Source organism: Culex pipiens, chromosome 1 (assembly GCF_016801865.2).
Source record: "Culex pipiens pallens isolate TS chromosome 1, TS_CPP_V2, whole genome shotgun sequence".
NCBI lineage: Eukaryota > Metazoa > Arthropoda > Insecta > Diptera > Culicidae > Culex > Culex pipiens.
The window spans coordinates 88,615,941-88,635,099 of record NC_068937.1 but is presented as its reverse complement, the minus strand read 5'-3'; the positions used below and the strand labels follow the sequence as shown (position 1 = coordinate 88,635,099).

At 37.9% G+C, this 19,159-nt stretch overlaps 1 protein-coding gene across 2 annotated transcripts; it reads left to right on the top strand.

The window, feature by feature from the left end:
• Nucleotides 1–3,365: 3,365 nt before the first annotated feature.
• Nucleotides 3,366–18,464, top strand: LOC120425121 (uncharacterized). 2 transcript variants are annotated; one of them, XM_052709392.1, is made up of 8 exons: nucleotides 3,366–3,712; nucleotides 9,903–9,920; nucleotides 10,495–10,578; nucleotides 10,710–10,891; nucleotides 12,353–12,551; nucleotides 12,636–12,742; nucleotides 12,814–12,924; nucleotides 14,058–18,464. In XM_052709392.1, exons 1-8 carry the CDS (start codon nucleotides 3,508–3,510, stop codon nucleotides 14,064–14,066), a joined length of 915 nt encoding a protein of 304 aa, XP_052565352.1. In that variant the 5' UTR covers nucleotides 3,366–3,507; the 3' UTR covers nucleotides 14,067–18,464. The 2 variants fall into 2 exon arrangements, with proteins under 2 accessions (XP_052565352.1, XP_052565353.1); XM_052709393.1 differs by having other exon boundaries at nucleotides 3,374–3,619.
• Nucleotides 18,465–19,159: the final 695 nt, after the last annotated feature.

Below are 19,159 nucleotides of genomic sequence, written 5' to 3'. Positions count from 1 at the left end.
CTTCTTTTATGGGGCTCCCTGGAAATGCTCCAATCGACATAATTGAATTTTAGAGAGTTTTCTGACAAAACATAAAATTTTAAATTTCGGGCATAAATGTTATTGAAATATCTTGAGCAACCCACGTTTATCTATGGGGGTGGCAAAAAAAGGGGATGCTCATGGTTGCATATCGTCGCCGTCGTGCTAACTTGTCGTATGTGAATTTTGGGCCAAATTGAGTTAAGAACGCCATTTTGTGCAGCTCACAACGCATCATCTTTTGACTTTTACAGATCCCCAAAATTCGATTTCAATCCTGGGATATTCAATAATAACCAAAAAAGCTCCGCGGATTTTTGTCACTTTTCATATGAAAGAAGTTTCAATCTTGTCGTGCTATCTTGTCACTCCTTAAAAATTGCTGTAAGTGCGACAATTGGGTACTAAAGCCCTATGTCAATTTGTATGTACAACGGTAAAAAACACGGTTAAAAACCATTTCTGATCACTTTTTTCATTTTAATGCAAAATTTTTTTTTGACAGGACAACATTTTTTCGATGGATTAACTATGGTCCCCTTGGACGAGCTGTCAAGTAGGAGCTTTTCTGTCAAGGAGGACCGCGAGGTTAATTTTTCAAAATTGATTTAAAAATCCATTTTAAACTCTTTGTGGACGTACAAAGGGTCATTGTACTCAGAAAAATAAGCTTTATCGCTGTAAACAATAATATCAACAATCTAAGCTTCATTTTAGGACCCAATTGGCCAAAGGGATTTCAGGTCAGAACGCGTTTGACGCACGTACAAGTTAGACTACCGTAAACATTTGTAATTATAACTCGGGATTCCAGCAACCAACTTCAACCAAATTTCGGGACAACGCACAGAATGGTCAGCCAAACAAAACGTGTTTGTTATTGTTTACATTGCGTGCTCTAGTTTTTGTACATTCAAGGTCAAACATTAAAACGCGTTTTTCTCGGAACGTCGAAATGGCGGGTGCGAAAAGATAGCACGACAGCGTCGATATAAGAGGATGCACATGATTGCTTAAGATGACTCCATAGATTTAAAAGCCGAAATTTTTCATATTTTCTGACTGTTACAACGTATCGCAAACTAACCAGATAATTTAAGTCTCACCCAAATAGCCCCTTATTTCCTAATGTCAAAAAAATGATCACTTCTAAATATATCTTATGATAGTTCGAATCAAAACTAACATTTCAAAACAGCGTAATGTTGTTTTTAAGTCCTGTTTTTGAAATATTTGTTTCCAAGAGATCAAAAATTATACTCATGTTTTTGTTAATCTGACAATTTTAAATAAAAAAGCAAAATAAGAAACATCCTCCGGTGTTCCCGTGATTACCCTAGAGTCTCTCTATTTTGAATAACCTCAACGTCATAAGTGCTAATTGAAATCACAAACAGCACGTTTCCTATTTTGGAATGCTTTTATGCTTGGAGTGTGCAATGATGATCTATCATTACTCACTGTTCCGACTTCCCAATATAGTTTTGATAATTCTCACAATCAAACGTTGTTGAAATCTTTGCGTTTGCAAGTGCAATCATCATGAACGAATGCCACAGTACTGACTAATCAATTAAAATGCAGTGCGAATAAATTCACGGTGTAATAGCATCATACTGCCTCCCTCACTGTTGAGGGCACTGGCTGCACTTTGAAAGTGAATGCGTGTGGTGCAATTAGCGAGTCAATTGCAATCAATCAGATACGAAATCAGGTAGAGTAGTAGCTGTATGGTAGAATATTGATCTGCGTACAAAAATTATAAAAAAATATCTTATATGCTAAGTCTACGCTACACTCCAAAGAAACAAACAAACTTTAACAATTCCAGCCTCGAAAAGTGTAGCAATGAATTGTTAAGTTTACCAGCTGCTAAATATCACATAAATATTTCATGCATACTTTTTACCTTCGCCAAAGTTCAACTCTGCACTAAGCTCCAAGAACTTGCATCGCAGAAGGATCGCTGTATTTGTCAAAGACCGGGTATTGTTATGGCCCCCACCCTCGCTAGAACTTCCCGCCGTAAAGAATAACTATTAACCCAGCTGTATTGTAAATTCAAATTTTCCTCCGTTCTTGCTCCAAAGCTCGTGATTTTAAGATTACTTCCGAGTGCAGTAGCAAAACCCTACGACACGCGGAAGAGCAGAAACCGCGCAGAAGGGCGAAACACTTTTGAGAGCTGCATCAACACAAGAGGTTTACCTCTGCGTGAAGTTCTTCTTTAGACTGGGTGCAAACTCGCTTGAATGGGGTGGTCTGGTTTCACACGCGTTATACGCCGGATAACCTTGCTCGTGGTCAATGCCAGATGAGCGAGCGAGATGCGATGTGATGCTGCGTGGTCTATTGTATGCTAGACTAGAGCTGTATCCTTTGAATATTAATCTATTAAACTTTGTGCAATGTTGCCAAACTATATATAGTATAATATAAGCAGACTTTTGTTCCGTTGTCGAGAAGCAAGTTGACAAGAAAAAAATATATTCACCTTTCTCGAGATTTTGGCTTACTACTTCAACAATGGCATCTTTCTCCAGAATAAACTCTCCGCTACGTATCTCCGGCTGCGTATCTTCCGGAGGGGTCCTCACATGTGGTCGCGCAACACCGCCACTTCTGCGATGACTCATAACGAATTCAAACTTCAGGTCACGTAATGGTTAATTCAATTTTTCGCTCCGGGTCGTTCGGCCGGGAGTTTGATGGCACCCGCACCCGCATAATCCCATACAAGCACGGGGGAGAAGGGAGGGGGATGGTCCTCGTATTTACGTGTGAACCCACAAAATGGGTAGACCCCTGCCAGCCTGCCAAAGTACCTCCCTCACACACTTTATTTGTTCATTTTGGTCTAAGCTCGCAAAGTGGCCGACGACAATTTCGCGGATAAATAAAAGCACAATATTCAGTTTTGTTTCTTCGACCCAGGAGCAAAATGAGCTGGAGTGATAATGAAAAAGGTTACGTCTTTTTTTGGCGGTGGCAGATTCAACCGCCACTTGCGGCGTTAGGAAACATTTGGGGCAAATTGCCCGGAACAACCTCGTGCTGGAGTCACTCTAGCTGTTACGACGACAGACACGCATTGAATCAAACCTCTCATTTGCATTAATCTCAATGGAGTTACTATAGTAGTATGTTTCGGTGTGATTCGAATAAAAACTCGTAGTTTGGTTGAGTTTTAGTAGTATTAGACATTAAAGTATTCAAACAGCAAATTGACAAATTCTGATCCTTTGCTTGTTTGAAAACTTTCAATTAATACTGTTGGTTAAATGATGCAATAGCATCTAATTGATGTGGTTTGATCCCTCTAAACTAATCCGTAAAACTAATAACGACTTTCTTCAGTTTCAGGTAAACTACATATATTTTGTGTGTAACAGTGTTTGGTAAGACCGATCTAATCTACTGTTACTCTTACAATTCACAATTCTATAACTTTACACACTTACACACGCACAACACCCAACATTTACAATGTCGTCAATGCAACGGTGTTATCACGTCGTCGTCGTCGTCATCGTTTGTGCACCACCACAATCCGCAGTATCGAAAGGTGTACCACTATTGGAACTGTTGAGGAGCACGTGTTCGTATATTGATGTGGCCCTTTGGGCAAACGTTCAGTTTTCGCATATTTTTACCACCGAAACATCCCTTAACAATCAGCGAAAATGTCCCAGTTCGTTGAAACCACTTGTATTATAAAACTTTTTTCTGAAGTTAATACGTTTTGCTAGTTCCAATATTATCCAATGACATTTTCCAATAGTTCTCATCGCCCTCTCTTTGATAGTCCCGCTAAAAGAGTGTTGGAGTGTTTTCGTAGCTTCCCTTTTAAAAATCCTATAGATTTTGTAATTCACTAAACCAATCTTTTAAACCCTAACCTGGTTGAAATACAATACAAAAACTATGTTATTGGGCAAAAGTGGAAGTGACCCATTTACATTGTTTTGCTTGAAATGACAACATAGGGAAAGCTTCATGAGAAAATTTAACTTAACTATGTGTCCACGATTTAATACACAATTTAAACAAACCTGTATTTCGATCAATTGCGAAATATATAAGGGCTTTCCACTTCGCTACAACGTAAAAAAGTTGGTAACTTTGCAAAAGTTTTTTTTTTTTTAAATAACATTTGACTATTCTTGATGGTTTGAAAAAATCTGAAATCAAACGCTCGCTTACAGCATTGCCTTGGCTTTCTCTATTGCGAGATTCCTACTCGAAACTAGGTGTTCCAAGGTTTGAAACGGTGAGACAATCGAAACCTATTTTTACACCTAAGCTTCCATCCAATCCGGGATTCGAACTGACGATCTTTGGATTGTGAGTCCCACTGCCAACTAGCGACTCTACCGAGGCAGGATCCAGGGAGACGACTCCTACACCTGGACTGAGCTAACGACCCAACTAGCTGTCAGAAGTGCTTGAACTCAATCTTTTTAAGTTATGAAAGTCGATTTTATGAATATTTTAACATTCTCAGCAAAGATGTTCCCAGTAAAACGACAACAAGATTTAAGATTTTTTTAAAAATAAAAAAATTGCATTGAGCCAATAGTACTTGTGCTTGGGATTTGGGCTTTAAAAAATATCGAGATTATGTCCTGTAGCTGACGAAAAATGACCACAGTGTGTATCACTCTAGTAGTTACGAACCTTCACAATGTTCCAAAAATAAAGCCTACATTAGGTTGGCTCGTCATTTTGCTTTATCGAATTAAGTAAGATGTAAGTTTTTTAATTCCTGATGCTTTAAAACAACCCCACCCAATTTGAGTATTTTACAATTTACATTTTAAAATAAAATGTATATTCCCAAAAAAAATCCCAAAAAATATGGTGTTTCAAGCCACTGAAAGAAGATTAACCTTGCATTTTAGACAAGCTTTGAGTAGGTACCGTCAACTGGGGTGAATCGGGACTACAGTCTGATTAAAATCAGCAGCTTTAATAGCACCTATTTAGTTGATTTAGTATAGGGCAAGTACCTGACTAAAATAGCTGCCCCAATTCGCCCCAGATGACGGTACTGAGCATGAGAGATGAGCATGAGAGCATGGTTGCCCCTCCGTTGCTGAACAGAACCGTAATATCCTTTCAGCACTACTGATTATAGGCTTCGACGATCTAGTGGTGTTTCTCTTATCAACAGCATGTATGAATGCGCTGAAAAGATAAAACACCATGATTGCTAAAGCTAGATCAGTTGCGAATAGGTAACAGTCATTGGCCACCAACGGCGCCCGCCATGTCAGTTTGTAGACCTCGATTTTAAGGGACGGGAATGTTAGTTAGCGCAGGTTGCTACTAGGGCAGCTGATTTACTCTGTGCTTACACCCCACAAGCGCCAAGAACCTGAAAATTTGTTAGTAGGATAGGGTGCTTGGTCAGGATTCATCATAGAAGATGATGATGCGACCTAAAATCATAGTGTTTGTTGAAAGGTTTTATATATTATTCTCAAGGCAAACAATCGGATGCTGCGGATGAGACATTTCCCGTTTAACTGTTGTTAAATTTTCAATGAAATGGTTTCATCTTAGACAGCCGGCTGTGGAAAGATAAAGCCAAATAATGTTTATTTAAAGAATGAGGTGTTAAACGCAGTGCTGCAATGATAGCGTAGTCTGATTTTTAATTATATAACCATTTAATTCATAAATTTGTTACGGAAACGACGCTACGAACTCAACCATCAAATGCCTTCCGATCTTCTTTCTGTTAACTAGATGAGGTATTGATTATCGTTGCCTCTCGAGCTACGATGCTATGGAGAGGGCTTAACACACAAACAACCGACGTCGAGCCCTCCGAGCTACGGAGCTATGGGAAGGTCTTTTCAACACAAAAAAGACTCGCACACCACACAACGTTCTTGATGAATCAAAATATTATTTTACGCGGTAAAACTAACGAACTCAACCGTCAAATTGCCTTCCAACCAGCGATGATGAAGCAAGGGCACTTTGCACACGAACACAAATCCGCTTGCACTGACGGAACATTACGCACAAACAGCCACACAAAAGAGACGAAATTATCGCGAAAAACCAGGACTGCGCGTCCCCAGAAGCACTGCACTTATGACGGCATTATTCAATTATACTGACCAATCACCCCATGCACACAAACAGCCACACAAAAGAGACGAAAATTATCGCGAAAAAACAGGACTGCGCGTCCCCAGAAGCACTGAACTTATGATGGCATTATTCAATTATACTGACCAATCACCCCATGCACACAAACAGCCACACAAAAGAGACGAAAATTATCGCGAAAAAACAGGACTGCGCGTCCCCAGAAGCACTGAACTTATGATGGCATTATTCAATTATACTGACCAATCACCCCATGCACACAAACAGCCACACAAAAGAGACGAAAATTATCGCGAAAAAACAGGACTGCGCGTCCCCAGAAGCACTGAACTTCAATTCGCCCCAGATGACGGTACTATGTATTAAGCTTTCTTATACACCATATTCTTGATTTACACAACGAAATGGGGGTGTTTAATTCGAGAATCGTTTAAAAAAAGAATGTCCATGACTTAATTTGAGAATATGACTTAAATTAAGAATCTTTGAGATTTCGTAATTTGTCGGAGAATTTTCAAAATGTATCAATATTATTTTGTTTGGTTATGTTATTAAAACATTTTTGCATGGTTTTGGAACACCTGGGATGTTTTAGTCCATCCGAAACTTCCGGAAATTTTGTGCAGCAGGCTAACCGAAGAAACAAGTTGAAACTTAAAAATTTTGACAACGGATCCTACCCAAACTGCTTCAGTGAGTACGGTAGGCTACAGTGCATTGTTGTAACAACTGATTGGGATGATCTGGGACATCCAAGGACTCCCTGGAGTTAAGATCTGTGGGTCTACCGCCGTAACAAGCAAGAGGTCGACGGATTTTGACCCCGGAACATACCCGCATAGCTTCAGTGAGTATGGTAGACTACTTTGCTGATGTGTAGGGATGTCCTGGATCATCCAAGGACTCCCTGGAGTTAAGATCTGTGGGTCTACCGCCGTAACAAGCCATAGGTCGACGGATTTTGACCCCGGAATATACCCGCATAGCTTCAGAGAGTATGGTAGACTACTTTGCTGATGTGTAGGGATGTCCTGGGTCATCCAAGGACTCCCTGGAGTTAAGATCTGAGGGTCTACCATCGTAACAAGCAAGAGGTCGACGGATTTTGACCCCGGAATATACCCGCATAGCTTCAGAGAGTATGGTAGACTACTTTGCTGATCTGTTTGGATGTCTTAGGTCATCCAAGGACTCCCTGGAGTTAAGATCTGTGGGTCTACCGCCGTAACAAGCAAGAGATCGACTTATTTTGACTCCGGAACATACTCGCATAGCTTCAGTGAGTATGGTAGACTACTTTGCTGATGTTCTAAGATGTTTTAGGTCGTCCAAGGACTCCCTGATGATCTGAGGGTCTACCGCCGTAACAAGCAGAAGGTCGACGGTTTTGACCTCGGGACATACCCGTATAGCTTCAGTGAGTATGGTAGACTACTTTTCTGATGTGTTGGGATGTCCTGGGTCATCTTAGGACTCCCTGGAGATATGATAGACCACCAGATCTTAACTCCAGGGAGTCCTTGGATGACCCAAGTCAGCCCAACACATCAGCAAAGTAGTCTACCATACTCTCTGAAGCTATGCGGGTATGTCACGGGGTCAAAATCCGTCGACCTCTGGCTTGTTACGGCGGTAGACCCACAGATCTTAACTCCAGGGATTCCTTGGATGACCCAAGTCATCCCAACACATCAGCAAAGTATTCTACCATACTCACTGAAGCTATACGGGTATATTCCGGGGTCAAAATCCGTCGACCTCTTGCTTGTTACGGCGGTAGACCCACAGATCTTAACTCCAGGGAGTCCTTGGATGACCTAGGACATCCCAACACATCAGCAAAGTAGTCTACCATACTCTCTGAAGCTATGCGGGTATGTCACGGGGTCAAAATCCGTCGACCTCTTGCTTGTTACGGTGGTAGACCCACAGATCTTAATTCCAGGGAGTCCTTGCATGACCCAGGACATCCCTACATATCAGCAAAGTAGTCTACCATACTCACTGAAGCTATGCGGATATGTTCCGGGGTCAAAATCCATCCACCTCTGGCTTGTTACGGTGGTAGACCCACAGATCTCAACTCCAGGGAGTCCTTGGATGTCCCAGATCATCCCAATAAGTTACTACAACAATGCACTGTAGCCTACCGTACTCACTGAAGCAGTCTGGGTAGGATCCATCGTCAAAATTTTGAAGTTTCAATTTGTTTCTTCGGTTAGCCTGCTGCACGAAATTTCCGGAAGTTTCGGATGGACTAGAACATCCCAGGTGTTCCAAAACCATGCAAAAATGTTTTAATAACATAACCAAACCAAATACAATTGATACATGATGAAAATTCTCCGACAAATTACGAAATCCCAAAGATTCTTAATTTAAGTCATATTCTCAATTTAAGTCATGGACATTCTCATTTTAAGCCATGACTTAAAAAAAGTTGCGTAAATCGAGAATCGTTTAAAAAAAGGTGACTTAAAAAAAGAATATGGTGTACACTGTCGTATTTTTCAGAAGCCTCACGAGCATGTACAGACAAAAACTATCATAAAGTTAACTTCGTGGCAAACAAAAAGGGGAACTTTTGCGGCGCAAAATTTAAAATAATGCAGATTTAGCTATTTCTTCCTGGTTCCCGATGCCATGAACATTTCAACTTCATATAAACTCATTTTTGTTTCAGGGTACAATTTCGCTGAAGACATTAAAGCGGTCTATTCACTCTTAAGAAATTTTCAAGTATTTAATACATATCTTGTTACATACTTAACTGCCCACCATTGAAAAAACGGCTAATATCCACTTTTGCCAAAAACGAGATATTAGCACCAGGTGGTAGAGGATGTTCCAACGCATCTTCTGAAACTTGAATTTTACTGAAATAGTGCTTAGACTTGGCTGCCGATGCCAAAAACTAAACGGCTAATATGCCACTCTTATGGGAAATTGCCTTGACGGAGATTTTGTCACAAACACTAGAACGCGTTTTTCTCGGAATACTTGATTTGGCATAATAGCCGAATTTTCAATTATGGGCAGTTAAGTATTGGCCTTATCTTTGAACCACGTGGTCCTTTGAAGGGATGGGGAGGGAGGTTCATCAAAAGACCACGGTGCATACCAAAAAAGGATAGTGTCCTACCACTATAATTCTATATATCTTATTTTATACACTGATGCTCAACATTTGTGTGGGTTTTTTATTTATGATCCTCAGAAAAAGTTCATAAAAGGTATGCTTCCTTATGACTTGCATTGAAGCGCAAATTAGTGTTGTTCGATGTAATTTATCATAAAACATAAAATAATATAATCTGTGAATCACTGTTATTTCTTGCTCATACCCTGATTACTCTAGTAGATGGTTGAAAATCGTTGTAAAAAATACCCCATCTTGTAAATATTGGTGATTGTCGTCCTACCAATGGGATTATTTATAAAAGAGCACTCGAACGCCATTCTACAACGAATAGTTATGTTTAAGTTCTCCACAGTAAATACTTTTTTAGTTTTACCATAACACCGTTTTTAACAGTTACACCCAAATGCATGTTCAAACAAAACAGCCAACACAATACCACTCAAAACCCCACACGTAGGTAGAATAGTTGTTTTCTTTAGGAAATAATTTATGTATTACCGTAACAAAACAATCGCGTCATCATCGGTCATTTCCGTAATTTGATGTCAATCAACCGCAGACGCATTCTGCACTTTGGATCATTAAATCTGAACCCGTTTCCCGTGTATTCTTTCAGATTCCCCAAAGCATTACGGTGAGTACTCCATCAGGCCCATTGGAACTCGCGTACGGTGTGTTTGTGTATGTATGAAATTGTACCGTAAAATCATTCTTTACCACACAAGTAAGTTTTATAACCCGATTTACAACCGATTGGCATTTAAGACGAGATAAAACACTGACAGCGTTGGTGAAGGGTACACTCTCGCGAGGAGTTGCTCTTTTCTTATTCGTCGTTGTTGTGCTATCTTGCATTAGGCCCATATACATTTGGCCAAACGAACGTGAAGATAGCACAACCACGACGGATTGCAATGAAGGAGCAACGATCATTGAAAATTGGGAAATAATTGATGTTATGATATTGCTGCAGTAAATCTTCCGAAACCGAGTCATGAAATGGAAGCAAGGCTACTATCAATCATGGTCGGTATTGAGTAAACTTTTTTCTCTTTCGTTTTGTGATTTTTTCATGATTATGATGAAAGAAAGATGTCTCGTAATTGATTTATGATACACTTGTATGAATTTTCGCTCATTTAATTATTTCAATTCTCTCTGGTTCCCCTTTTGTTGTTCGGGGATGGGTCGGAAAAACAAATTTTCAGGTTCAGCTTCCTCCAATTTGGTCGGAAAATTCACCCAGAGCGTGCGACGGATCGTGCAGGATGTCAAAGATGAAGGATCGCCGAGTAAGTTTAATGTTTCCTTTCGGGTGCCGTTCCGTGGCATCAAGTCAAAACCGCGGCGCGAAAACCACCCCCCGGGGGAACCGATGATTAACTGTCTATATTTTTCGTCTGCTGCCTTTCGTCCCCGGAAGGTGGTATGAGCCGCGAGGAGCTAATCGAGACCAACGAGCGGCTGCGAGCGGTCCGGGTGCGCCTGGAGGAGTCATACGACACGGCGAAAAAGGCATTAGTTACCCTAATGAACAAGTACGGAGACTCCAAAAGCCAGCGAAACGTGTTCAACCGATACCCGATGCTGAAATTGATGATTAAGGTAATTACTAAAGCGATTTAATTTTCCAAATCAATCAAATTGGCAAATTTTCAAGCTTATTATAAATACAGTAATACCACAAGTGATCACCAGGACCAAGTTTTTCAGCGAATGATTTTGAAATAAAACAATACCGTCATCTGGGGCGAAACGGGACACATGGGGCGAATCGGGACAGCTATATTAGCCTTGTTACTGTACAATATTTGAATATTTTTTAATAGTTTCGGATAGAACATACACAGAACATCTGAAAAAGTGCATCGTTTTCCAAATTTCAAGCTTTTAAGTGCTCTAAAAAACTGCTGTCCCTATTCAGACTGAAGTCCCGATTCGCCCCAGATGATGGTAACTTCAACTTTCTAGTTAACGGCCATAACTCTCCATCGAGACAATTTTGTTCTTGTGATTAGGTTTAAGGTCAAGATGTTTTGATGTGAGTTTTGATTAATTGATAAACCCATAATATTGGTAATTCTGTCCTCTGCAGCTAACTTCGACAAAATGAATGAACTGTGAAAAACTTACGAGAGCTCAATTTAATCAATTTTGTTATAACTACGACTCCAATAGCCTTTCTAATTTCATTCGATGGATTTTATAATGTTTAACTCGACTAATTTAGCTATCCGTATAAACACTGCGGAAAAAATTGTCTGGATTGGTTGAATTATTGGCGAGAACCAGACAGTTGAAGTCACTGTTTCAACATATCGATGCCTTTGTGCTCTCTTCTACTGATTAGATAGGAATCTCAGCAAACTTTGTACAATCACACGGAATGTATTTACATTTTTTACAGTAAAAAACAGGATTTTTTAGAAACTTGTTCTATTAATGTCTTAGTCAAAACCTGAAATAAGATGATTATAAATAAAATCCGACAGATTTTTTTTACGTTTTTAGTGGGTTTTAACGAGAATTTCCTTAGCTTGTTACACTTGCTCAACTACAGCAATTCCCCAAAGCATGAAACAGCATGAAAAAAACAAAAGTGCTCGGATCGGGCTCATGTTAGGGTGGTCCGAAAAATTTCGTCTCCCCGCCGTTTCAACCGATTTTAACAGTCTTATACTCCAAAGAATGGTGATGAGTTGGTCTTTCAAAGAAAAATAGTAAGAAGTTTCAAAAGTCTAGCCTAACATATGAAAAGGTCGTATGAGTTATGTTTTTTTAAATGGTTTTTGCGATAATGGCATTTTTTCGGACCACCCTAACACGGCCTAGGTCACCCTAATAGCCGAACCAAAAAAAATACTGGTTTAATTATTTATTCGACTTTTTTCACAAAGTGGTTTACCGAAGATTCTTTTAACATCATCAGATTATCTAACACCGAGAATTGCAGCAGTGTCTTCTAATCAAGAATCATGACAATAATGGAAGTTGTTAGCTTTAATCTGATCATTGAATACACAAATGAGTTATATTAATCTAAATTCCTTTATCTCAACTGTGCAGGACGTGATTCGCCTAGAAACCCAGTACTGGACCCTAGTGGAAATCCCCAAGCAAGAGAAGCTCGAAACAGTCCCTGCCTTTGTGTTGCGCGCGTGTAGCATCATGGAAAAGTCGCAAAAGTCGGGCGAAGGTGTCAAAACGTCAGCCAAGCTAGCGGAGGAAGCCGCAGAAAAGCGGGAACGGATGGAGCGGCTGGAAAGTAAGTTAAGCCGGCCGGATCGATCAATTTCAGCACAATTGAACCGTTTCATAATCCGTCCTCTTTTTTGCTGAACCATTCCAGTAATGACGACCGCGCAAGTCGAGCAGGAAAATACGCAAATGATCAATGATTTGTACCGTTTACTGAAAAAATACACCGGTTTGAGAAACCTAATCCGTGAATTGAAGGTACACCCTCAGCCAAAAAGAATTACCTCGAAACAGTCCAGTCAAGCTAAAAATGTTCTTTTCCCTTTTAGTCTGAGTATGGCAATTCTAAAATCTACCCAATCTTTCCGCGGTACACGATGCTGAAGGATATGATAAAGGACATCATGCACGACCCAGACTACATGGAGGTTTGCCACGAGGTAAAAAAACTAATCTTGAATATAAAAAAGCCGTTCATGTAAATTTCCATCCTGAGCCCCTTAATCCCGGTCACGACTGCTCTATCATTAGATTCTTCTTTTTTTGCGTTTTCCCTATGCAAAGAGTACAGGAAATCGAACTCATCGCATGCCGCCCATTTTTTATTTTACCCTTTCATCTTCGTTTTTCCAACCTAACCTTTTCTCTTATAGTTTAAACCCTCGAAAGGCTCTGTGCCGTGTTTATCCAGCGCTGTACCGCCTTTCGGAATTCCGCTCTATCAACAACACTGCTTAAACAAATGGCAAAGTTGATGTTGGAAATTTTTGTTGCGTGTCTCAGCAAGTGCAGAAAAAACTACTTTAAAATCATACCACAGATCGACCTTACCATTCATTGGACTGAAATATTGTTTGAAATGGTGTTTGTGGATTACACAGCTTATGAATTTTCCTTCAGAGAATCAAAAAATCTTCATGTTAGTGTAATCTTGATATTCTTCCAAGTAAGGGGGAACTTTTCGGTGCAAAGAAGTTAAAGAAAAAATATTTTAGAAAACCGTGATTGCACACTTACATAAAGTAATAGTAAAGATTTTAATTAAATTTGGCAAATAAAACTAAAAATAGCTTTTTATTAAGCCTGCTCAGGCGGTTCAGAAAGCCAGTGCTTGTACTCATAATCCAAAGATCTTCAATTCAATATATTTGCTTATGGTCTTCCTCATGCAGAATCCTGGTGCGATTTCATGGCACTTTACAGTTTACTACTGGTCAACCAAAGGTACATTTCGGTCGTTGTTATTCACCCAAGGCGTCATCCACGCTCTAAGGGGGAAGGGGGGGGGGGGTTTCTGAGCAAGTGTGACATTGCATGTTATAAGTATAGGAAAAGAGTGACAAAGGGGGGGGGGGGTAAATTTTGGCCGATTTTAGCGTGACGTACTTTATGGATGAAGCCCAAGTGATATCAAAATGTAATATTCCCGTTTTATGTTCCCCTTATTTGTGCAAGCTTCCCCATTTATTGTGAATCCTCATTTTTGTTGGTTTATTTCAACATTCACTCTAATTTAGCTGGGAAAACTGAACGTAACACAAATAATTAAACATAACTCATTGTTATCTTGCAGCGCACATGAAGACGAATAGATTCAAGCTGTCCGTTTCGCTCAAGAATGTCGTTCAAGCGATGGTACACAGTAGGCTGTGAAATACTACTACTCATTCAGTTGTCTCCATTGGTATAACACAGCAGCCATGCCGAAACTGAAAATTTTGTCTGCCGCGTATTTTGTATTTGGTCGGTGAGAAGGCGCATTAGCTTAAGTCACCATACTTTTAAGTTTCAATAGTTTTCCAGCGATAAACTCAACACAAAACTATCAAAACAGGCTTGAATCATTTTAAAATGCTAAATGCGATGACTAATCACAAAACATCCCACCCCATCAAATACTATCTTTATCTATACACTTTAAGCGTTTATCTATGTATTAACATACAAAAACAAAACAAATTGTATCATCGCGAAGACAAAATTTTGAAACATCCCACCTTTCGATGTGACACTTATAAACATATAACAAAGTAATATTTACACATCAAACCAAGTCAAGGAAAAGTTTAATTTCTTTCTGATCTATCTATTTTGTAAACTTCAGAAAATTAACACACACACAAATCAAGTAACATTACAGACTAGAACATATTACAGTCATAATACCTATCTGAATAACACGAAGAAATGACCAATATTAGCTACGACTAGACAACAAAAAAAATGGAACAAACTAATTTAACAAGTTCGTCATGGTAAATGTAGTAACGTCGACGCATCTACTCGAGGAACGCTTTTCGTGTAACAAGGTAGCAAAGTGACTCTCAATGGACTTAAAAATGTAGTTTTTATTTATTTGTTCTATTTAGTTTTATCAAAATCTCTAAAACATCAAACACAATACCAAGTTAGTTGACTCAAAATACTCTTCATTTGTTTTTAAAAAGTGACAGACAGTTACACGAGAAAAAAATAAAAGAACAAAGTAGTTAGTGAAAAATAATCTAATTGAAATAAATCGCAACAAATTTACACAAACCTTAAAATGTAGAAAACAGCTGCTTTTTCAAGTTCAGGAGAAACTCTTTGTTCGGGATACTTCAAAGTTCGTTTAAATTACAATTTCACACGAAAAATTGAGTTAGATTCAACGTTATTGAATTTTGCATAGTTCGATGTAGAGAACGGCAGTTACGAGTGAGCCATATTTCGTTCACAACAAAACACAATACTTTGTTCTACAGTTGTCAGTTGTATTACTAAAAGAAAACAAGTAAGCTTTTTGGCTATCGGAATGAAAAAAAACTGTAGCAAATGTAGGTATTTGAAGCGGCAAGAAATAAATTGTATCTTAGAATAGAACAAAACAACATATTCACAAAAGATACTTGAAGAAGCGGTATCTTAAAATTGAAATCGAGATCAAATAAAAAATGACAAAAAGTTACATCAGTTACTGTTACACGTTATTTCAAAAGATTATAGGTTCGCTAGTAGAACATAAGCAATTTTCTGATTGTCTGAATCAAATTCCAGAGTAGCCCGCGATAGAAGTCGATTCTTGAGTCAGCACTGCAACGGTATAGTTTAACCAGCTCAGCAAAACGGTAAAACATGTTTCGAATTTTGGTTTCGAATTTAAAGTTTTGAACTAAAGTAATTCATCTTGGAATTCCAACCAATCCTTTTTAATACAACACAATATTTCATAGAGAATTAGTTCAATATTTTGCACGGAAGCTACGTTCTACGAAAATAAGCACATTCAAGAGTATTTTTCAAATACATTGTTCAACGAAACCTACACAATTAGTCAAACGATGAATCGATAGTTGTTCACTTCATTTGATAAACATTGCATTGACAAAATCCGAAACATGAGCTACCATTAGTATACCTTTATATGAATTCTCGAATCTAGATGTAATGCTGTTGAAATTAATGTTAACAGATTATCTTATTTGGTCATTAACGCAGTATAGAAGACCTCAACACGATGTTGACAACATCCAAACAAGAAATATAACATGCGATGTCTAGTGATGCAAAACAAAAGAATGCAGCATATATAAGTCGTGAAATTTAGCTGACATACATTGACTAGCAATGAAAATTATTGGTTCAACTTAGAAACACTGCATAGTATTCCAATGATGAGAGCAAAAACGGTTTAGGCTTAGGTTGCAATCAATAATAACAATATCCCGCATTTAATTTAGGACTCATAGAAGTAAAAAAAAAGTGCACATGCCATTAATTCCTTATCATAAAGATTTAAAAAATGTTGTTTTTCTAGACAACCCTAAAGGTTTTGATCATTCCAATAGATGATTGCTCAGCGTACATACTCGATAAGAGAAAGGGCACAACATTTTGCACACAGAAGAACAAACAACACTAATTTGCGCTCCAAGACAAGACATGTTCCCGCGTATGGTTTTTTTTTTTAAATAAAGAACAAGTCGGTTATGACCTCGAACATACAGAGCCCGAATTTAAGATTTCAGATAGAAGTGTGTTACCACCCTAGTTACTCATACAAACTTCTATACAATATTGCTTGGTTCCTGCGAGAGCAAAAAGAGGACATTTTGTTGTCTATCAATCTTAGCTTAACTTCACTTATCAAGTAAACGGTGTGCAGAACATTATGCTCTTTTTCAATTGTAGTAGTTTTTCATAGTTTAGCAGAGATCTAGAGATTTAGTATTAAAATGGATGAGTATGAAACTGGACCCAATCAGTATATTATGTAAAGTGCTCATTCAGCCTTCTATGAAATAAATAATTTAGCTAACTTCTACATAACATACTTTACCATTATAATTTAAAAATAATGCCAATATTTTATAGATTTGTTTGTTGATGATATTATGCCAAAGTCATAGCTTTATATTGTTATCCAAGCTCCAATGCTTTGAACAGCTATCAGACGCAATACATATCATTATAGTTCTGTATTTATTATTAAATAATTCAAACTTATGTTGCTTAAATGACAAAACAATCAAAAACAAAAAAGTGCATGATTATGAATTAAAGTGGCATACATTTAAACAATACTTATCCTCCCAGTCGAACGCAAGAAATTTGTTATACAATAATGTGTGTGCTGGCCGCATACGGTTTCATTGCTCTGACGGAAGTAATACTAAACCAAATGTAAGCATTTCTAAGAAAACCATTTAGCAATGCTAAAAAAGCTTTATAATAGTCTTTATGAACTTAAACTCTATGTCTATGGACAGCAAGCTGCGCTTATGCTATCGACTGCAATCTAGTTTTATTTGCAAACTCTCATATGACAATAGTAAATATTGTACATCCTATAAGTGATGCTGAACGATTCTGAAAGATATTCATGAAAAAGCTAATATTCGGCGACTTACTCCATTATTTGAACAAATTTATTGAATAATATAAAAGCAAATTCTGATTTTTCGATATAATAAACAGAAAAGGATACCCATATTTTAGATTCGGCTTTGATTTTTTTTTTTCAGTCACAATTATGCAAAACTTGTAATGACAACAGATACGAGTAAGTTATTTATATCATCATTTAATTTATTTAATTTACGCGAGCACATGCCGGAATATTTTACTTTCATAAAGTTGAACCTGCTTTGGAGGCGCTGTACTCTAACACACGCTGCAACTAAAACACGTCCTTAACAAATGCTTATGTGTCTAGAATAACCAACAACAAATCCACGGAATATCCTTAAAATAAAATTTATCAATTAATCCCAAACAAAAAGTAAGAAAACACAGAAAGCTTTATCTTACCCACACATAACTACTAATAAACAACCAATTCAAAATATCCAACAACCTCAACACAAAACAATAAATGTGTTCTCTTCCAAAATGAGACAAAATTCCAAATGAAACCAAACAAGCAAGCTATCACTTAGAGCATATTCCTATCCCTCCGCATTTGCAAAAAGAGAAACAGTGCAACAATAAATAAAAGCCCAAACAATTTGTAACAGAACCCCAGAATATTCCAGAGCCCCTCGACCTTAACCTATGAAAATTCGGAATCCAATGCTCCATAAAAACTGCTGTCACTGTTAAAGAAAAATCACAAACACACTGCAGCACAGTCTAAAAACTAACGTCAGCATCCATGTCAACCTTGCCCAAAACCTATCATTTCAAATAGAAAAAAAGCAAGAAAAATGGGGAGATTAATTGCAAGAATCACATCAATAAGGCAATGGGAATAAAAGTCCTCGAGAAAAACTGGATATCGAATGAAAAAAAAAGCAAAATCGCAAGCAAACTGACATTTTGAATTCTGCAGCTTACAAAAAAAACTGAGATCAAACTCAAACTTCAATAAAAAAGGAAAATGTTCAGAAGGAAAACAAAGCCAATAAAGTTAAGCATAATGAAACATTGTGTAAGTGTATGCTAAACGTATTTTTGATTATTATTTATATGAAAGTGGAAATATAAGTTATTTACAAATTGTGGCAAACGACTTTTAATATTCTGTTGTAAGAATCCCATTTGAAATTCAAGATGTACTTAAGGAACGCTAGACCGAGTTTGAACAAATTTGTTTTGTTTGACAAAAAAAAATAGAAAGAAAACTCATGCCTATCGAGAAATTAAAAGTGAGAGTGTGTGCGTGGAACATGGAGTTAAACTTTTCGAAGTGCTATGAGAACCTTCACAGCAACTGCACAGAAAGTTTAACTCCATGTTGCAGACACTCTCACTTTTAATTTCTCGATAATGCTCTATCAGGGTGTTCTAGCAGTTGCGATGAGTATAACATTTTAACCCTCTACAACCTAACCCCGCCTTTAGACGGGCTTCGATCTAAAAAATCGCCAAAAATCAATTTTTCAACCGATTTTTGATATTTAAAAAGCATTGGAAAGAAGAATTCTTAAAATTTTAGAAAATTTCAGGGTTGGAAGTTTAACTTGTTTTATGTGACTTTGCCAATGTTTTTAAAAATGTCATTTTTTTAGGGGTCAACTTTGGCTGTGTTTTTTACTAACATTTCCTATATTTTCAGTAAAAAGAAGTATGCAGTAATTTTTGTAGTGTCTCAGACTATGCCTCTACGCATTTTTTTGCAATTTAAATGATGATGGTGCGATTCTATGGCAGAAAATGTGAAAAACATGCAAAAAATTGAAAAAGTGACTGTAAAAA